General features: G+C 43.4%; 1 protein-coding gene across 3 annotated transcripts in view; it reads right to left on the bottom strand.

The window, feature by feature from the left end:
* The window catches only part of PTK2 (protein tyrosine kinase 2), a 183,092-nt gene that overhangs the window by 116,490 nt on the left and 43,946 nt on the right, over positions 1 to 22,656 (bottom strand). The window contains exon 1 of one of the 3 annotated variants that reach the window (XM_065753628.1): positions 17,224 to 17,300. The exons of 1 other annotated variant lie outside the window; for it this stretch is intronic. In XM_065753628.1, the coding sequence (XP_065609700.1) occupies positions 17,224 to 17,269 (46 nt within the window). In that variant the 5' untranslated portion in view covers positions 17,270 to 17,300. Of the gene's footprint in view, positions 1 to 17,223; positions 17,301 to 22,656 lie in introns of those variants that run through there. One more of the 3 variants, XM_065753629.1, reaches the window with a different exon arrangement.

Genomic DNA, 22,656 nt, shown 5'->3' with positions numbered 1-22,656 from the left:
CTGCTCAACTTAATTCCTGCTGACAACTTCCCAGCACTGCATATTCCCCACATCTGATGACTGCATCAGAAACAAAGTCAATATTATGAATTTGGCAGTACAAACAATCAAAGTTCAAAGTCGTATTTCACTGCCAGCTGAGAAATGAAATCCCTTCCACTTAACGAGAGTCAAAAAAAGTCAAAACAAATATTTAAAGCAATTAATAACAAAGTGTTAAGTAGTCCAATACAGTCCATCATCTTTTCAATGTCAAAAATGTCTTCACTATCAAATGGATAATATATGGAAAATAAGTTGCTCAACACGTGAGTTGGCAGATGGCCATCAACATGATGCCAACAAGTTTGTCTGACAAGGAATCAAGCTATAATGATTGCACTATGACTTCATCTTCACCTCTACAAGTAGGATGAAGTTTTTATAACGTTGCTGAGATGAATCCCCTCTCAGGCTTGAAGACATCCAAATTTATGAGAATTTCAAGAAGAGAGGGCTCCAGGGGATCTCATTCATGTGTTTAAACACCTGACAGGGAGGGAATAATGAAGATGAACAAAGGCTCCTCTCCATGGTGCCCAGTGAGGGGACACAGTGACATAATTTCCATTAAAATCACCTCCCTAGGTCCCTTTTGAACTCTATGAATTGGTGAAGGTTAAAATAAGAATTCCTCCCACTCCACAATCCTTACTTATCCATAACATCTCTCACGTTGGTCAGTAAACACGTCATGAGTTTAAAGCCCAATCCATTTTCAGTTTGCATTAAATCTATTGTAGCTCACCTTGCAAATATTAACTTGTCTATCCCACAACCTCACAGAAATTGAGGATATAATAAGGTACAATTTTAAGTATCTTCTCCATTATAAAGCTTGTATTTCCAGGGGTCTGCACCAAGTTTTACACACTGCTGACTCTTTTGATACATCATCTCCTAATTACCTTTTGTTGTTATTGGGTTTCTTTGTATTTATATATCAAAAGGTTTGGGACAGATAGATGACTCACCATCTTAGGAATATTTACAAAATCCCATTTCCCCTATGGAAACAGTCAACATATTCTACTTGCCAAGCGTCCCATGACACAGCTGCACACACACAGTTGTGGCATGGTCACATTCCCTGAAGACTCAAAAGAATAAAAGGTGCAAGCAGGTATCTACTTCCACACACTTATGAATTTAGAAAGAATTATGAGGAAGCTGCTAGCTTTCTGATTTCAAGTTGGGTATAAACTGAAAAAGGAGAAAGGGTATTTCTTCCTACAACATCCACTTTTGCCTTCAGGAACAGTCAACATATTGCAACCATTTCCATAAATCACATTGGAACATCCCTGTTTATCTCCTGTTGAGCTCATTTTTCTTGTTTTACTTTCAGTTAATGCTGATGCTCAAAAGAAAGAGGAAATAAGCTGTAATTCTCTGCTCCTTCCAGCTAAATTCACTACTGTGGTTAACACTTTCTATTGTTACACATCCAGGAATGCACGACCCTTGTCATCTCCTCTCTGGAGGCCTCCCTAATCACCACACCTTCTAATCAAATTTATTTTCAAGTACAGTAATTGTGGTCAGATGGACTTAGGCCCCCAGGTCAAAGTACGAAGCAGCCTGGCCACACACATCAAAATGAGTTCCTGATACCTATTTTAGTCCAAACTGACACACTATTTCACTTATCAATATGAAATAGAGCAACAGTCTGAAACTGACAAGTCCCAACCATTCTCTTTCCTGTGGAGTGCTGCCTTCACAGTTAGTAACTCAAGGTCTTAGTTCAGCACAAAGCAGAAATTTATAGTCTCTTTCCTAACGTACGATCACATATTTTAGAAATACATCAAAAGGTCAAAATGAAAAACTAGAGACCAAAGTCAAAACAAGATTAGCAACACAAGCTGCAAACACTGAAAGTTTACTTCAGTACTATCAGTGTTTTAAGGAGATTAAATGTTATGGGGAAGCATGAAGAGGTAATTCACAGAAAACGTGAGCAACAAGAACTACATGAAACATCCCAGACTAGCTGAAACAAGCTTACGTTATGTACAGTTGCTGTTAGTGAGGACTGTCTCAAGAACCTTTAAATCATTTTTGCACAGTGCTCCAGAAATACTCAGGAAGCACTGCACCTGGGGTTAAAAAGATGGAGGAAAGTTTTCAAGACCAGTGACAAGCAGCTGAACTGCATCTACTGTCAAGCAGTAATTCAACTTCAGAAAGATCTCCTGCAGTCCCCCAGTCCTGCAATATTCAATATGGCATCCTTTCCAAAATCCCACAGGATCAGTCCTGACATACCTTAAAGGCTGGGTTTAACCCAGTTTTCCTCCAACACTGTTGCATAACCAGCACTACTGAGTAACTCCCTTTGGAGTTGGCACCAATTCCTGGTGGCAGTATTAAAAGAACTGATAATGAGGAAATATCATTTGAATTGGGAATAAAAGAAAACCTGTGTCTTTAATTAGCACAAGGCATCCAGCCAGATAACTGCTTCCCTTTTCAACAGCACTCCAAATGCCCACTGTGGTCTATTGGTATCACTGTAGCCCAACATACACACTGATCTTCCTCGTATCTCCAATTGCTGATCTTGAATCTCTCTGGCAAGGTACACAGTACTGTAATGGTGGACATTTCTCAAAAAGCACAGCAGTGAGCAGCAACAATTCTGTATTTCTACGAAAAGGATAAAACGGAGTCGCATCTGTTGTGAGGTCACAGCACTGCTTGGCAGCAACCCTGCCTCTGAACATTAGAAAGGAGGATGAAGCAAGCAATTGGACTTAATCCTCTAACTACCTACTGAATATTGCCCAGTGGAGGCCCTGCATGGCACAAGTTCTTCTGAACATCTGCACAGATCACAGATAGAAGCAGTGAGTGTTTACCCTCTCTCCAGAATACCAGAAGTTAGAACTAGTGATAATGAGAGCATTCTTCCAGATTAGGAGCTAGACATGTCTGAACAGCTAAGGGAAGCAGGAAGGTATTTTGGCTATGCATTATCACAGATGAAAATATGTGGCTTTTGCTAGTATTCGACTTTAAACTTGCCCTTCCTAGTTTGGGATGCAGAATACCATGATGCCCTCATGCTATTCCCCATTTTTACCGAAGCCAGAAGCACACATCAGATAAGAGGCACTCAGGCACTGGGGAAGAACAGCGCATGACAATAGTCACGTTGTCCCATTGCACGGCAATGGCCCCATTACGAAAACCAATGACCTGTAAAAAGTTTGACTTCAGCCTATTGTGGCTCAAGTGCTTTCCAAAGCTGTAATTACAGCCTCCGTTAACATACAGAGAAACGAAGAACAAAGTGATTCTTTTCAAGCGACTGAATGGCAGTTTAATGTAGGCCGACCATAAAAATTCTTCCAATTACAGCTTTTGGAGATGATATCCTCCGGTCGCACACACAGATAAGAGCAGTGCAGTGTGGCAATGGTTGCTGAATGAGCTGACCGACCCTGGCAATTCCTCACGAAATGGGAGAACTTCAAAAAAATATCGGTCTGCAGAAGAAAGAAAATAGAAGCCTACACATTTCAGCGTATTCCCATTAAAGCAATGCTTTGGGTTTGCCCTAACCATGGTTTGATCAATAATCAATTAGGCCCCAAGCCAGATGGTGGATTAAGTGAACCCCAAGTCCCCCAAGAAAAGAATGAACTGATACCTGAATAAACTAATCTCCTCTTAGTTTCATAGGGGAAAAGCAGCAGACAGAGCAGGAGATGCACAGAGATGTGATGCATTTTTCACAGTCTTAAATTCCAAAGCTTCAACTTTTGCTTCTATCATCGAAGCTGAAGGCCAGCTGAAAATAAAGACTGCATATCTGCAAGCCTTCCCGTGCCCAGCATTTTATAGGCTGTGTTTGTCAGGTCATTTGTAGCCAGCTCAAGATGACTATCTTGAGGCTTGGAAAAGACTAATTGTAAAAATCAAATGAAATAAATTGCTCTTGCACAGAACAATTCAGAAAAGTGCAAAATCTGAGGGGAAAAAAAAGCACATCTATGAATGTGCCAGGAAATCTGCACAGTACAGTCTCATCCTTAGAGGGTGTATTTGTTGTTACTTTCAAGCACAGTTCAAATTCTCACACAGAGTTTAACATTCAAACATCATTTCAGCAGCTCAAGCCTGGTTTCTCAGCTCTGCCTCTACAAGAAGCTGCAGACAATAGAACCAATACATGATTATTTCCAAAGAAGAGATATCTATTTGTACAGAAGTTTAAGCTCATTTTTCAAAGGAAAACAAGTTGTCACCCAATGCTGCTGAACCAATGTAACATACCCAATCTGTCCTTGCTGCTGCCAAAGCTGCAGAGCCTGCTACCACTTCCCTCCCCACCAAGCCTCTCCTCATCCACTCTGCCTGCCTGTGCAACCCTTGCCTTCCTTCTGCAGCTTCCTATTGCCTCCTACACACTTTTGGAGCTGCTTTTACTTATTAAGACAGAAGCAAATCTGTTCACGCTTTTTCTCTGGTTTTGTGTTAGCTGGGTTTCTGGTTTTGTCTTTTTTTTTTTTTTTTTTCTATGTAAAACGTGGCTAAGTGGCTCAGAAAGAGCTCTAAAAGCTCTGGAGTCAGTAAAGCAGCAGCAGAAGCACACGGTACAGAGCAGACTTGCCCCTTTCTAGCTGCAGCAAGATGGTGTATCAGCTCATGGCACTTCTCAGACTAATCAGGGTGGAGTGAGGGGAAAATAAGCAGGAGACAGAAAAGCGTGGGCTGGGTTTTGGTGACACTGCTTTCTTCCATACAGCTGCACAAATCATTTGTAGTCCAAATCTGACAACTCTGAGCTCCTGACTATGAGCCATTAAATTGCATTTACTGATTTATAACATGAGGGCAAGGAAGACATGGGGGCAGGAGGAATGGCAGAGCTCCAATAGGAGGCGTGAAGCTCCTCCTTTGTAAAGGCTGAAAAGGGCAAAAATAATTTGGTTAAAAGAGCAACAGTACACATATACATACCATTTTCAACTTCAACCTTATTTCTTTTCAAGCTATTGATCAACTGTCAGCTGGTACCCACGTGCACACAACCAACTGTCTGAACCAGCCACGTTTTGCATATTCAGTAAATGTCAGAGTGGAGAGAAGAAGCTGCTGAGTAAAACCACAACCAGCCGAGGTAGCTGTCCAAACTTCTACAGCACTTCTGGCTGAAACAGCACTCACCTCCTGGTGCCTGAGCTAGCTCCTCACACAGGGGTCTTGCTGACCTAAGCAGGCCCCGCGGACATCTCCTTCCTACGAAAGACAAATGGTCCTTTAGCTCACCATCAGAGCAACACCTCTGCTCCCCACCCTTCATCCTAAACAGAAGAGAATGGAAACTGCAAAGGACTTTCGTGCTCCATCTTAACTATAAATAACAGTTTTTAAGTTCAGCAAAGCTGGAATTGCCAAGTGTTTCGTTTCTGGAACAGATGTATAAGAGTAGTATGGCAAACTAAGTATCAGATCTCACATACATTAATTGCTTACCATTAACGTAAGATTACTCTCTTATTTCCTGAGGGAAGAACAAGAGAAGCAATTTTTTCTCATTTCCTGGGTTTGAAACGCTTGTAAATCCAACAGCCTGCAATGCTCTTTTGAGACAACTCCCATTTAAAACCCCAATCTCATGCAACGTGAAGTTTTGATGGTGTTATAAAACGCGTGCAAAGGAAATCCACCAAGGTACAGCAAGTCAGGGAACGTGTTCAGTATTCCACAAGCTGAAGTGCATCACAACTCCTTAGCTCTAGAAACTTCCACTGCTTAAAAAAAAATAGAGGCACCTCCTGACTTTGGGTTCTGATCAGTCCATGAGCTGAAGGCCTTGAGGGCACAGTCTGACAAGAAAAAAAATACAGGCCAACTATCTGGTTTAACTCAGGACAATGACCACTTCCCCTGGCTTAGGAGTGGATACTAACATTGCACAGCAGTTTTCCTACTAGGACAAGAATGTATCAGGTGATAAAACTTACTGAAGAAATTCTTTAGTCCAGGAATTTGGATGCAGGGGCTAAAGTGGATGGAATTCCTGGGTAACAGAGCAGACAAATAAGGTTTGTTTGCATCTGATAGAACGCAGACAGAGATAAGCACCTGTAATTTACACCCAAATCAACAAAACATCTGAGTTAACCACCATGGCACCAGCTACAGATGTTCAGCAAGAAATCATAACTTCAAAGTATGGAAGAAGTGCCACGTTACCTGTTGAGAGTTACGTTTTGGTCAGAGATCATTGGAACACATGCACAAGCAAGTGGCTGGAATAAGCTTTGGCACAGTCAGTGGCAACACAAGCACAACTCATCCCTAATTATTTCCAAGCAGTTTGTAAATGCCAGTGTGTAGTTTAAAGAAACTCAGCATTTGTTTGGATCTGACACAAACCGTTATGCTTCAGCCATCTGCAGAATACTTCACAGAGCAAATGAAGTGAGTGCACAGATAATGGGCAGTGAGAAAAACTCGATTAAAATACAGCCATGTTTCTCTGTCACAGAAAGCACTGCTTCCCCCCAACATCTAAACTAGATCTCCCCTTTTAATTTAAAACCATTCCAGGTTGTCCTGTCCTGACCACACAAAGACTGATTTCCACCCTGTTTATGAGCTCCCTTTAAGTACTGGAAGGCCACAATGAGATCTCCCCGCAGCCTACTTTTCTCTGAGCTAAGCAATCCCAACTACCTTCATCCTTCCTTCACAGGAGATGTGCTCCAGCCCTCTGAGCATCTTCACAGCCCCTCCTCCGGACCCACTTCAAGAGCTTCACATCCTTCTGGCACTGGGGGCCTCAGGCCTGGACACAGTACTCCAGATAGGACCTGACAGTGGCAGAACCAAGGGGGACAATCCCCCCTTCCTTGCTGCCACCCCTCTGTTGATGCAGCCCAGGATATCACTGGTCTTCCAGGCCAGAAGCACACCCTGCCAGTTCATGTTATCTTTTTCATCCATACCAGAACCTCTCTGCCCACCTCCACAGAGCTGCTCTCAAGGACTTCTCCTAGTCCATAGATAACCTATTTAGAAAGTTCAAAGACCAAATGTGATTCATAATCATAGAACAGCAATTCCTCACATCAGATATCAATTCATAAAGCAGACTGAAAACCTCCTTATTCCACTTTCTTCACTAACAAGCAACAGATATTTACACGACTGCTGCAGAAATGTGAGCACAGCCTGCCCCTATTCACTTACTCATTTCAACCATCCCCTACCGTGTTCTTGTTAAAGTTCAGAGCTGTTCCTTTCAAGTTTCCCTCTCTGAACTGAAGATTTCTACAGCCAACTCAAGCTGGTGAAAATCCTCCCCACCAAACACTTCCCTCACCCTGTGCTAGGCAGCATAGGACCAGGGGGAATGGTTTTAAACTAAGGCAAGGTAGATTTAGGTTAGATATTAGGAGGAAAGTTGTTCACTCAGAAGGTGGTGATGCACTGGAACAGGTTGCCCAGAGAGGTTGTGGATGCCCCATCCCTGGAAGCACCCAAGGCAATGCTGGGTATGGTTCTGGGCAGCCTGGTCTAGTGGTTGGCAACCCTGCCCATGGCAGGGGGGGTTGAAACAAGATCATCTTTGAGGTCCTTTCCAACCCACGCCACTCTATGATTTTTGGAGAAGGTTTGTCAATTCTCATAGGACATCTTTCCAAGAGAGCTTTAAATTCCTTGCTTCTGTGTTTTTATGAAAAGTTGAGATTAAAGAGAGATGTAACAAATCACTGTAGAAATATTCCTAAGAATAAGATGCTGTTTCGAAAGAAAGCTATGAACTTATAAATCAAGTTATTATAACATTTATGTATTCTCCTCTTACGTGATAAACAAAACAGCTCACAGAGATAGTACAAATAGCATCACTGTGGCCTACAAGGAGAGACGGCAAAAGGGAAAGAATGCAAAGTAGGAGTAATCAAAGCAAGAAATAATACTATGTAGAAAAATTCAATGCCAAATGACACTGTGCCACCAATATCAAAGCAAACATATGCCATAAGAAACAGAAATCAGCAAGTGTTTTGAGATCCACTCATGTCCAGTTCAGCCCTAATTTCACCAAGTGGGTAGGGATGGTGATAGGATGGTTGGACTAGATGATCTTGTAGGTCCTTTCCAACCTAATGAACCTATGAACCTATAAGCAGTGAGCATGCCCACTCACTTTCAGCAGGGCAGCAGGTTTAATGGGTACTTATGGTCAGGCAGTAAGCTCCAGGGCAGGCACGTGCATACTGATAAGGAGGGAGGATGCCTTCAACGTCTGAGAGTTTGGTCCCAGCCCTAGAAATGTGTAAAAAACTGCACAGTCACAAAGAACATATTTTATAAGCATGTTTTATTGCCTTACTGTAGGATAGCTGTCCTTAGGAGGAACAGAAGGGGAACAGCTTACATGGTATTTATTTTTCCCACTGGAGAAGAAGAATGAGTCTGCATTTTCAATTCCATCAGAATTGGAACAGTATTAATGTGAGTGCAGATTGGATGTGAAGAGCAAGGAAAGTATAATAAAAGGAAGGAAAAATATTCTCCCTCCAAGACTTTTTATGGCAGTAAGTTACAAAAAGCTATCCAGCTCCTTTATATGGCTGATCCAGGGCTGAACCATCAACTATACCACAGATAGAGAAATTCCACTCAAGTTCCTGATTATTGATCTGTCCTAGGTCAAGGCATCATACACAACCCCCACAGTGAATGCTTCCAGGCAACATGTATTTCCAAGAAACTACAGTGTATGGCACCTGCCAGTGAGCTCCTACCAGGGAACAAAAGAACAGTGGCTGATTCAGACATCACAGATCAATTCTTTTTTAAAAAGCACTAAAATAAATGACAGCATACCAACATATTTTGTAGGCCAGTAAGCACACAATACAGGCAAGTTCACATATAAAATTACTAGAACTGAGGTTCCGTATTCTGCCTCAAGTCTGCCTGCTTGTTTTTCCACATCCCCAAACAGCACGCTCCTGATAAACTTCACTCAGTTGATAACATCAAATATAAAAACAAGCTACAAGTTCAAGCATGAGAGCTGCCTTAATTTTCCCCCTGCTCAAGATGCCTCAAAACAGTATATTCTGTATTCCTAACTTCATATCTAAGTAGAATCCTACCTTACAACCAGCTTCAAATATGTGTATCACTCACTTGGGGCAGTTCCAGAGCAGACAACAGGATCACCTTGTGGATTTTCTCCATTTCAGACTGAATTTCACTCCTTTCTGAAATTCTTATGTCCAGACCCTCCCACTCTGGTTTATTTCACTTGGTCTTGACCATGATTTTCAGATAAAATAACCAAACAGAGGTGAATCTAAATTATGAAAAAATGAGAGGCCAGCATTGTTTTTCTGTGCTGAAGAAACATTCAGAAGTCTTGAACACTTGAATTAATAGCAACTACTCAAATTCATTTCAGTCAGCTCAGTAAGCAGCCACGACCATTTAAAAAAAATCACTCGAGGCTGATAGTGATCAAAATATTTTTGCTTTGTTTTCAATCAATAAATTATGTAATATCCAGAAAAGCAGTTCTCTTTGTCATGTTTTATTGTGTTTTATTTTATTTTATTTTGGAGCAAAAAGTGATATAAGTATCATACATCAGTAACTAAGTACTGCTTGAAATTGAAAGGGTACAGGACATGATCTGCACTGACCCAACTGCTTGTATATGACATTTGTAACCTAAATGATGCAGGTACATAGAAGTGATGAACTATGGAACTATGGTTTGTCACCAACAGCAAGTGCTGCTGCTCCCACTGAAACGCATTCACTTCCATTATTACACTTCACAAACATCAGCTTCAAGAAGAAGCAAGGTGTGACATAAGAGCAATATTCCACTTGAAATTTGACTGATTAACACAAGATATTTAAATTTGTTTAAGATGTACTGACTTGGTTCATAAAACATCACGTGCATCATTACCATCCTATGCAGGCCACATGGCTTTACTAAGGAATTAACAGCAGCCAAAACTAGAAACAATTTGTTCTGGTTTTTATCTGATATTGAGCCTACTGAATTCCAAAAGCGACTTTAAAAGGAAAAAGAAATAATGAGCATTTTCCCACCGAGATAGTGATCATGCCTTGTATCCACTTACATACACATACCAGCAATGGGACTGAAGAAACTTAACAGCAGTACAAAAGTGCAAATCCTTCCTTTCAGGGACAAATGGTGCCACAGCACTTCCCTCACTTTACACAGGGTAACTCTGTGCATCAAATTCTCTTAACTACCACAAATACATTAAAAAAACAAAAAAACATTTAGGAAACAGATTAGGAAACCCTATCTTTGCTGAAACCTACAGCTAATTTACAGAGCAGACCAACCTACTGAACACGTTAGGATGAAGCACAGACTGATGGTCCTAAGGCAGAAGGGACCCCCAAGGATCATGCAACTCAACTCCTGGCTCCTCCACAAAGGAACAGCACTGTTCCAACCATAAGTCTGAGATCAGTGTCCAAACGCTCCTTGAACTCCTGCAGCTTAGGACTACAACCACTGCCCTGTGCAGCCTGCTCCATGCCCAATGCCATCTGCTGAAGAACCTTTTCCTAACCCCCCCCCGACCCTCCCCTGATGCAGCTCCATGCCACTCTTTGGGGTCTTATCACCAGAAAGCACAGCTCAGTGCTGCCCTTCTCCTCCTGTGAGGATCTGCGGCTGTCATGAGGCCTTCCATCAGCTCCTCTGCTCTGGGCTGAACAAACCAAGGGACCCCAGCCCCTCCACATCCATCTCATGCCCCAGACTCTTCTCCATCTTTGTAGCTTTCCTCCGGATGCTATGCAGTTTTTTGTCTTTAAAGGTTGTACATCAGGATACAAGCCACTGCTCCCATCCAGAGAATAAAAGCAGCACACATGAACAATCCCACAACGCTGCTGGCTGAAGGACACTCAGCCTGCTTCTGCCTGAGCAAAACCTTTACCTTCTGCTGAAGGGCTAGGTTGGATATCTACAGCAGCTGCCTACTTCCATTTCAAAGGCAGAGCTATATGCAATCATATAGCAGAGACCTCTGAAGCCAGCCTTTTAATTCTGCCCGTATTATTCCAGTCTGCTGCAATCAAACACCTGAATGGACAAAAAGCTGCCGCTGAGTCGACTGGCAGCACAAGTTGTTGTGTGCGAATCAGCCGCTGCGATCAAGTGGAAAAGGCTGCTCTGGTCTAAAGCATCTTTGTTACAGTTCTGCTTCAGTTTATCTCAAGCAACCATCATGTCACAGCCCAGACAAAACCTCCTTTGAATCAAATACACTAAGATTTCAGAAATATGATCCCTATTGGTACTAATAACAGCAGGGACAACAGATCACTGCTGAACTGCAACCACGACACAGCAGAAAGCCTCTGAGAAGAACTCAAACCCCACTGCTCCTTACCTTCAGAAGCCAGCTGTGAAGCTTCAGGAGTACACCCAGCTCCCAGCTTCCTGCCTAGAAATAAAGATTTACCGTGACTGCAGACCATTACCCACCCCACAACCACTTGTTACTTATTTGCTATTTCTAAGTCGTATCAAAGAAGAAACCAACGGTAGGAACCCATGACCAACTATTAGCCACATAGCTTCATTAAGAAGATATGATCATGAAAAGAAGTCAGAATTTAAGCACAGATGGCTTCAGCCAAATCCCTATAGTTACTAGAAAGCATGTGATAAAAGGAAGGAATGACCCTTTAATCATTAGTCTGATAACAGTACCACACACTGTAAGGAACGTGGTGATAAAGATGACTGTGTCTTCTGAAAGGTTGAGAAGCAAAAATCAACCATCACTTTCTTGAGCAGTAACTGTCCCAGAGCCTCTTCTTATTCCAAAAGGAAACTGACACATCCTCAGAGGCACATCTGGCTAACAGGTAAGACAGCAAACTTTGGATGCACGTGAGAAACTACAACTACTCTATTTCCTTCAACAAAATTCTACACAGCACATCCAGTTCAAGTCAGAACTTAGCTTTTAGCCTCCGAATGCCACACTTCAGTTTACCATGTTCTACACCTGCTGGTACAACAGCTTCCACAGCCCTTCACTGTGAGCTGCTCCTCAAGTGTGTTTAGTTCCATGAGCAGAGGATGGATCAGCGATGGCAAAACCAAAAGTCACACACACTTCTCATTTCCAGTTACTCAAAATGGGGAAATGTGCACCATGGAGAAGCTATAATTATCCTTAGGAATTAGGGACAATATACTTCATCTACAGAATGAGTCCAGTTTAAAATAAATAAATAAAAAAAACAACAAACCAAAGCACGGTGCTTAGTTTTTAAAGGATCAGAAATCTTTTCCAGGCAAAACAGTGTTTTGGAAAGCAGTGGTGGTGCTGGGGAGAAGTACATGATCCCTCTCCTGGCAGTGGAACAAAACTTAAGTTATCAAATGAAAAAAACAAAACATAACAGGAGTTTCAACAAGGTGACTCAGCAAAACTGAATTCTGACCAGGAAAACTCTTCCTGACATCTTTGCTCAACTACATGCAATGTGAAAATCCAACCTCTTGTTCTGCTCCTGTGAGGGAAGTGTCACACCCCGTGCTGGGCACCCTGCTGACTTCATGGCTCAGAAACCCCCATCCTTCACAGCCCATCAGAAGGAAATGGTCCTTTAACAGATTCACCAGTAGATACCGTGCTCATCTCATTTGTTTTGCATAGAGATCTTGCTGTGAATGCTACAACATTTTTAAATTATCACTGCAAACAAAAACCTACCCACTTTTTGCTAGCTCACAGAAGTTTTTGGGCCCGAATGTAAATTTAATCAGAAAGCTATTAAGGCTACAAACTCTTCAGCGAAAGAGGAATATTTCAATCAGTGTATCATCCTCTTAAATACCGTCTTCCAGGCTTTGCTCTTCAGTTTTCATCTGAGGCAACTTTGGAAGGACCTCTGGGACACTCAGCTTTGGCTAAGCTCACTTTTTCAAACACAGCCCAGAATAATTCCAGGCTGGCTCCTTCCCAAGTGCAACCACTGATAAGATCACACATCAGCAAGAAAGGTAACACTAAATGCTCTCCAGGAGCTCAAAAACAATCATCTTCCTTTGTTGTACAAATATCTCAAGGCCTATCTTCTATCCCATTTCTCTTTCAATAAGAAAACAGCCACTCCAATGGAAAAGCCATCAGCGTTCTCATAGCTATACTTAGTACCTAAGTGTGTGTAAAATATACACCTCTCACATCTATCACAAATCTATGGTTTGGAAATAAATGCCTACGGTGTCACATCAGCTGATGCAGTCAGTGCACCGAAGTAACAACTGACTGTCAAATGACAGACTGAATTCTTCTTTTCCCAGTTGTTTTCTCTTTCTTAATACACCACAGCTATTAAATGCCTGTATTACATAGCACATTCCAAATACAAGAAACTCCTGTTTTTGAGACTAACTACCCTAATAACCTGCCTACTCACCCAGCAACAGCAACTTTTCTTATGCCATTCCTACCACTTCCAGCCAGCACCAAGCACCTAAAATACTAAAGGTCTGCAAGACAAAAATCATCACTCATTTATTCCCATCAGTGGAACAGTAGAGACTGAAGGAACGGGAATGAGGGACAACAAGCACAGAACTGCTCCCATGCATCAAAAGCTGGCTTATTTTCAGCATCACCAGCAGGTCCCATCTGAACGTTCCCTGAAACCACAAGGTTTACCAGAAAATACCCATTTAACTCAGAACTGCTCATCACTTCAAGATCGCAACATCACCAGATTGCGATAAATGGGGTACAACTCCTTCCTGGTGGATTTAATACCTTTCACAACATGGCTGGCTTTCAAACAAAACCAACACAAGGTTTGAGACCGATTTATTATTTGTAAATGATTAAACAGCTCTTCAATTGGAAGATAAAGAAACTTCCTCCTCCTCTGAGCGGGTGTAACACACGGCACAGCTACCCAATTCCTTTTAGGTGCTCAATTTACATTTATTTGGTATGCTAAAAATGGTATGTGCTGTACAGCTTGGGAAGGAAGCTACAAGCAAAAGCATCCAAAGCACAGCACATCATCTACAACTTTAATATCTGTAAGCTTTGCTAAGATTACTACTGGTGCTGAAACTGAAGGCAATTTTAGTCCCCTCTTAAAGTCGCAAAGAAAACATCCCTTGTAACAGATTTTCAGTACTAAGCTGGAAGAAATGCAGTGACCCAGACACCAATGCATCGTTCACTGAAGGTCTGACCAAGATTGAACCTATTTATTTCATGAGATGAGAGATTTCAAGTTTCCAATTACTTAGCAAGGGAAGGGCGGTGGGAGAAAAGAAGCGGACAAAAATGGCTCAATCCTATCAGGACTGAAGGAAAGCCACACAGACTTGCTTCCTGAGAAGAGATGTGCCGGTAAACAAAATCCACACTTTCTCTTCACTTGCCAATGAAAATATCCTCAAGTCTGGAATATGCAGATCCAAGCTAAGTTATCAAATTCACAAACATTACTTAGCATTGACGCTAGCATAAAGAGGAGGCACAACCTGGCAACGCAGATTACACAAATATTTTATGAAGAAAGCGAGCTCTATCTTAGTCCTTGGTGCAGTCCCACAGACGGAGCACACAGAATTAACTGCAATTAGGTCAGCCCACAGCATAGCAGAGCTGGAAGATTTCAGATTCACAGTACAAGAGCAGAAGCATACTATGTGAGAACACAGTTACTATTCCAAAGCATTTTCAAACAACAGATATTTGCTATGAGATCACACGTGCAATACACCAGAAGCTTAATCTGTCACATTCAAAGGGAAAAGAGACCGCTTAGAATGACATCTGGTATATAATAAACACACCAAGAGCACATTTTTAAGGCATTACAAAATAGTTGGTAAAGTTATCAATTTCTGCTGCAGTTAAACTGAAACTCTAAGAGGTTAGCCCAAGGGTTAGAATAAAGCAATCCAAACCAAACGCTTCCCTCATTAATATATTACCTTTCTTTGACTGTAGGTATCTCACAGCCCTTATCAAAGTAGGCCAGATCCGTTTCATTTCCCTAAGGTTATGCTGGTGAACAGTACACAGGGTATCCATCAACTAAGGAATGGCCACCATTCAGTGACAAATATAGCACGAGCCATTTCTCATCTGTCCTACTTCTTTGGAGGATGGTATGTAGCTTCTTCTAGAAAATCACCACAATTGGCAGACTCAGAGATGCTGAGCCTTTGTCCTTACGTAACTGCTCGTGTCCCCCTTCTCCCCCCCAGGAGGAATAAGAAGAGATTACACAGTTGTTCTCCATTTCAGGAAGGAGCCGGCTGCATGAGACATCACCGGAGAAGTTATGTCCTGAGAACCCTCTGTAAAGCAACCAGGGAAGAGGGAAGGATTGGTTTTCATTCCTTTCAGTTGTTGCAGTGGGTGGGGAGGGGGAAAATCAATACCTTTTATCGCGGCCCAATGCGGCCATCTTCTGCAAGCAGCAGCTATAGCCTCGCTGTCCTGATCCTCCGGTGCTGGAGCAGGAGGAAGAAAACTGATATCCCCAACACTAAACAGCCTTCCTGAAGAACAGATGGCAACGACCCTTCTTCTCCTCCTCTCCCCCACCCCCCCACCCTTAAAGGGGGGGGAGGGGGGGGCTATAAAGTAAGTTTTTTACTCCCTGTTTGTACATTATGGAAGTTACTCTCTCTAAGGAACCTTCGCTCTGACTCTCACAGTATCCTAAGGAGATGAATCCCAACTTCATCTGATACTTCCGTTACCCAATTTATGATGCACAGGAGTTAGGTATTGCTATTATCCCTTCTGGGTAAATCCTGGCAGGCAAGGTTTTATGGAGGTGAAGAACAGCTCTGGTTCAGCTATATAGCCACTCCAGCTGCCCTCGTTGTGTTATTAACTATCACACCTCACCAAGCTGCCCGATTCTGCAGCTCATCAGACATCACCAGGACGTGGCAGTGGTCAAGCCTGCTAATTTCATTTAGTTATTTCTCCCATATATATTACTATAATACAATGATGTGTGGCACAGAGTAGTTCATTTACCCTGGATGTTTCAGTAAGGCGAAGAAAGCACACAAAACAAAGACAGCACTAATACTGCTGGCGTGGATCCTCCAAGTAACAGACAGCTAAAATCCAAGTGCAGTCAGTGTTATTTTACCCGAGACAACTCACGAGCAGCTATGTCCACCTGCTGTACAGCACCACATCCCTCCCTCTATGGCCCAGCCACCTCTGCCCTGAAGTTCTGGAGTCAATGCCTGTCTGTGATCCAAGAGCACAATGATGCAACACCCCACAGCCTGCTGCTCTTCCAAAAAGCAAAGTGCATTGAAATGAAAGCAGACACGAAGAAAGTCAGGCTTGCAACCAGCAACACTCAACCTTGTACAGTCTTTCTCTGGGTAAGAAACACTTGATTCTTTGGCCACTAATGAAATTTCAAGTTGAATCCCTGCTCTGTTTCTTCACATGGATATTTTCAGCCACAATATCAGCACTCTCTGGATTATAGTAGTGTCAATATTCATCTTCTGCAGTGCAGGACAATCATGTGAATAAGTTACACGTTTCCCTCCAATTATTATCAAGCCTCAGTTTCAAGACAAACCCTCTCATTGTAATAAATGCATACGTTGTGGCTAGTTTCCGTCTCTTACGGGGAAGGGTAATGGTATGGGCTGCAAGTTCTAAAACCTGAAGCAAAAAGATGTGTGCCTTCCATTGTGAACACTCAGACATCGAAAACCGACTTCTTCCAAAAGAAACATGACAGCAGAACCATGCTCACTGCTTTAGGGTGTTAAAACCACAGTCGTGAGGTCTTCACAACTTTCAGAGCTCAGTGCAGTTTTTGAAAGCAAAAAGAAAAACGTTACGTTTTCCAGATGAAAGAAAATCCGGCTGATTGCTTCCTGTTCTAATTGCATGATCAGGATAAAAAGCTGAGCTTTGCTTTTTTGGATAGGAGGAAAACTATGAAGGTGCAGGTGTGAACGTGGAATGAAAGACAGAAAGGGGATGCTCACAGGTGATAAAACGTTCAAGAGGGAAAAGGGGATAACCACAGGTGGAAAGACATTAAAGAGGGAAAGGGGGAACGCTCATGGGTGGTACATTAAAGAGGGAAAGGGGGATCAACAACGCAAATCACGCGTACCTTTAGCCCAGCACATCGGGAATGGACTGCAGCCGCTCTTCTCCATACAGACAGCACCTGCTGGCAGCGGGGCCTGCCGGCCTGGCCCCCCCAGCAGCAGCAGCATGCACCCAGCGGGCAGGGCTGCAGCCCGGCTCCGGCGGCTCGGCTCTCAGTGCCGGCGCTGCCGGCGGTCCCCGGGGGCCGCTAATTCGGGCGCGGGGCCGCAGCCGCCCGCGGCCGCCGGGAGAGCGAGCGCTGCCTCCATCCTCGCCCAGCCCCGAGCAGGCAGTGCCCCGCCGGTCCCTTCCTTCCTTCAGCGGGGAGGGGAGGAAAGGGGAGGCGATTAGCGAGCGCCGCATTAATATGCTAATCTCCCCCTTCTGCTCTACGCAGCCGGCAGCCTCCTGTTTACAGAACCGACGGCGGCTTCGCAAATCGACTAAGCCGTAAATCAAGCCTGACCCGGGTCATGTCTGGAGCTGCGCTCGCCGACCGCTTTTTGTTCCGCCGTGGCTCACCGAGCCCCCCAAACCCCATCCCCCCACCCCTCCAACCCCATCCCCCGGCGTTGGCTTTGCAGGAACTGCCCCTGGAGGAACAATGGGAGGCGAACAATGAGCGGCTCCGGCGCGTCCCTGCGGCGATCCGCCCGGCAGCGCTCGTCCGGAGGCTCCGCTCAGCTCCTCCCGCATCCGCACCGCACTCACAGCCACGCGAGGGAAAGGGAGCGCGACCCTACGGCACCGCCCAGCAACGTGAGAAACGCTCAAATAATGAGAGAAAAAAAATACCGTCTAAATAACAAATAAAACATCTCCCCCCGAATCCCTCTAACCCGATGCCGCTGATGAATCAGCAGCGCTCCGTGAATCAGGGTACTTTATATACCTCTGCTCGAAAGGCAAAGGTCAGTGCAAGCGTACCCGGGCACGCCATGCTGTTACACCACGCGAAGTTTGCTCTCAACTTGCAGCACGTAACCTCAACGCCGCTCACAGCATTCTTTTCTCTTTAAATGTTTGAGTGTCAATATCAGACCAGTGTCTGTAAGCATCTAAGCAGCAGATGTTTGTGGAAATAGAGAAAATACCCGTTTTACCCTTAGCAAAACTCGATGGTCCCTATCCCTCCAACTCGGGGTATTCTGTGAACTGGCTCTGCTGAAACATATGTCAAACCCAATAGGAACGTGACTCACAGCTCACCCTCTCCATACAGTGTGTGTTAATCTGTTCTCCCTCCCAGCCCTCAGCAATAAGGCACGAGGTTTATCCCAGTCTGTGCCCAAAAGGCAATTAATCCCAAGCTACCAGCCTTCAAATTAACCTACCTGCCTGCTTGTAAGCAGCACTAACTCATCTACAGCGTACATTTAATTCCTGCTTTTCAGTTTCTTTTTTACCCACAATGCTGCCGCATCTTCACTCAATGCTCCAGCAATGCAGGGCTACAGCGGTGTGTGTGTCAGAACTCTCAATAAATACAGCTGCTGCTTTGTAAAAGCATTGCTTTCTTCTGTATTTAAAAGAGAAAACAGTCGCACAAGAAAAGAAAAACCGTAGGCCACAAGCAGGCCTGCCAATGTTCTGCATCACTGCTCAGGCACAAAGCTCTTTCTGGGGCTGAAGAAAGCCAGAGGGGCTGAGCTGAAGACATGCCTGGATGCCTCCCCCCTCCCAGGAAAGTTTTCAAAGCCCCCCCGGTGCTACACAGACGGCCAAATGCTCCCGAGAACAGAGTGAATTATGTTTACCTTCAACGAGAAACTAACAGGCGTCTGTCCCAGCAATATCTGGAACACAGTTCATTACGCTGCTGTCTGCGGAAGGCCCACGGAGGACGGTTCCTGCTCCAGCCCACGGTGCAGGAAAGCTGATTTCCCGTATCCAGCTCAGCCAGCAGCTTCCTTCGTGACCTTGAGCACATCAGCCTTGTTTTGCTCCGGCTCAGAACCGAAAGCTGCAGACACTTCCCCCGTTTTCACCGAGTTCGTTTGGTCTGAGCGTGAGGGTGCAAAATGTGAAGAAGCCTATGGTTCTTCCAGACCATAAAAACATTTGTCTTACAGAAAACAAGCTAAAAATAAAGGAGGGGAGGAGGTAAAAACACTAAGGCCTAACTTCAGTTCCATTTAAACCAAGTTTATTTGAAAACAAGACTTAAATATCATCTGCGAGGTACACTACCAGGGCAAACCTTTAACAAAACGTGTGCATTTACGTTCTCCTTTACACTTTTTCCACATCACACTAATTCAGGTGATAAACCCAAGTGCCAACAGGTACTGCCTGCTCTTAGCAGCTCTCCTGTTGCATCATCCCACTGCAAAGTCAATTCCAAGTACAGCACAGCCTGAGAATTTCTGTACACTGTTCTTATTTCACCAATATTTTACACTACGAATACAAACTTTCAAAACAAGCCCACGGCCTCCTTGATGCTAAGACAAATTCTTTTCTCTCCAGTGCAGAAGTTACCCAGTAGAAACACACCCTTTCTATTGCAAACAATATAGATGGTTTTCAGTACAAGAGAAGCCTGATGTGTACATTTGGTATTCTGAATTAGGTTGGAAACCCCAAACCTTCAGGATGTTGATGGTCTGTGATTTGCTTTTCCATTTATTTTTTCCCTCCTCATTACTCAGTTTCCCCTCCAGGGTGTATACAGAACGATAAGAATCTATGTCCAATCACACAAGGCTGGAAAAGCCTGCTAAGACCATGTGGTCTGACAGTGTGTGTGTGCAGTGCAGGGATGGAGCAGGAGACAAGGCACAAAGCTTAAGGATAATAACAGACACAGCTAAATATCCTTCCCTAAATAATACACTTAATTCCAAGTGCCTGCAAAGTTTTGCATTCACTCACTGTCAAAGCAGCACCCGCTGACATGTTGTGTAAGCAGTGATGGTAACAACTATCAAAGAAAACACTACAGAATATCCACCTCCAAAAAATGAGTATAGCAGGTCACTGCAGAAACGTGGAAAACACTGAGCATTCTCATAAAGTACTCATTGTAACCAGAAAAACTTCACACTACCTCAAAAGTAACCTAGAGAGCTCCAAGCTAGGAAAGGCCTTTTTGTCTCCAAGGAAATCCAAGTCAGGATTTTTATTTTCCTCTTTTCCTCAGGAGTATCACTTCAGTTGCTGAAGTTCAGCCTGGATGCAACCATCCCGAGCCCACCTTGCTTCCTGAAGACAAAAGAAAGAAGTCAGAAATGCTGCATCGCAGCATTTATGTTTTAATTTGGCTTGAAAAGCTGATCCTGTCTCACAGCAACTGCCAAAATAACAAAGCCTCACAGAATGAAAGGCTGAAGAGCAGTTTTGTTTTCACATCCGTTAGTATCACTATTCATCAAATTGATCAAACCCTGAAGTCAGTGTTATGCTAAGCTCATGACTACGAACACTGTGCTGGAAATCTTCCTGGTCTCTAAATCTACCCCTATAGCATCCTAGTGCCCATGTCCCATTGCTACCATGATTGAATTATTTGTTATCTTCCCCCACTCAGCGATCTTTATTAATAGAAGACACATGAGGCCACAACCTGTGAAAAGAATAGTTTAACACATTCTAACCTTCAACTGGATTTCCTGTTCTCTGAACATAGTAGCATCTGGACTTCTTTTTTTTTCTCTAAATGCAAATCTTCCTTGGTTTCCATGGATTTTTCCATCTCCTGTCACTGAAATACCTCTCAACCAGCAGTACCTGGCTTTCCATGGCCTTGGAAAAGCTGTCGTTGATGGCACTTGGCACTTTTACTTTCAGTCTCAACCTACTGACAGTAATGGGGTGGGGAAGGTGAACAGAGTGTCACTGAGACAGCAAAGGATGAATGCAGTGTTAAGTTTCCCACACTTCCCACCTCCTTCCCAGAGGGTCCTCTGCCGTTGAGGAACACAGCAGACAACATGCAGTGCCCTGGACCATGCTGTTAAGACAAGAGATGTTAGAAGGACCATTAGATGAGTCCCATTTTGGGGGCTCATAAATGAAGTTCATAAATAGCTCATAAAGTCTGGACATTTTTTAAACCCACATGGACTGCATTAATCCACGGGTCTGAAAGTCACAGCAGATCTTCTTGTGAATGGACTAACCTCCTCATAGTCTCCCACTTCCTTCAATTTACATTTTGGAAGGCCTATAATAAAGAAATCTAAAGTCAGCACTGTGGTTTAAAATTACTCCTTCCTTTGGGCATCAATTCCAATCTCCTGCCTCTTTGGATTCTAGGCTGCATACAAAACAGAAAACACACCTGCTGCTGCTCTCAAAGCACCTTCTGAGAAGTTCCTTCACAATCCTAGTGCTTCCACACAGCAAAAGTCTGCTCCATGGGGACTTGGAAAAGTAAGAGGTGCAAAGATCCAGCCCTACATACCTTGCTCATTCTTTTAAGGCACAATAAGGTATGATATTTCTGCCCTGTGCTTATCACTTTGCATTGCTTATCTCTTCACATTTCTTGGATGGGGAGAAGAAGTAGGAAGCACAGGAGTGAGAGAAAGCCATCCAAAAAGGCTACCAGACCTATGAAGTTTCCTATATTTATGTAGAAAAGAGAGCTTATGGAGTAAGCACAGCAGAAAGCATTTTGACAGGTGGTTCTCCACCCTTTGATGCTGTCTGAAGGAAACATTGTGCAAGGTTTTGTTCAGCAGAAGGGATCCATGAGTGATCACAGTTGACCTTACAGATGCTCCTTATAAACTATCTTCTTCTTTGGAGACGTTCAAGACCTGCCTGGATGCCTACCTGTGCAACCTGGGCTAGGGAGCTGCTCTGGCAGGGGGTTGGACTGGATGATCTCTGGAGATCCCTTCCAACCCCTACAGTTCTGTGATTCCTTTCATCTACCTAATGACCACTTACACAATAGGAAGAAAGCTACACAGCCACAAAAGGTCCAGCAATTTTCCAGAAATGGCAGTCTGGATGTGTTGTTTCCCTTGTCCTACCAGCTTCTTCATATGCTAAATACAAAGCTAGAACAAGATAGCAAAATAAATAAATAAATAAAAACAACTGTGCTAAACAGATGTTTACAAGTTGTGTCTAATTTATGTATCACTGCACCTCAGAAGAAGGCATGTAATAATTTTCAGAGACTCACAGCATTACATAAAGCACAAACATAACATTAACTGTTCCCTCAGATATTCAAGTCACTAAATGCAGTTACACTGAATATAAACCACCACGCTGACAAAAATGCAGCATCACTCCATTTATATTTTAAAGAAATTGGTCAAACAAGCTTTGTATTTCTTACTGAAGGAAGAGTAGCATAAAGGCTACGACAACCAGCTATCTAACTTCAAGGTGACAGTGTTACAGGAGGGTCGGGCCTAACTGACATCCTGCAAATCTAAGGAAACATGAAATTAAAGGTGTAGCCAAGCCACAAAAAAAAACTTAACTCGTACTTGCT

The sequence above is a fragment of the Cyrtonyx montezumae genome, unplaced genomic scaffold, assembly GCF_038088225.1.
Source record: "Cyrtonyx montezumae isolate F1298 unplaced genomic scaffold, pur_monq_1.0 scaffold_8, whole genome shotgun sequence".
NCBI classification, from domain to species: domain Eukaryota; kingdom Metazoa; phylum Chordata; class Aves; order Galliformes; family Odontophoridae; genus Cyrtonyx; species Cyrtonyx montezumae.
The sequence above is the reverse complement of the archived record's forward strand: the minus strand, read 5'-3'. Positions and strand labels throughout refer to the sequence as shown.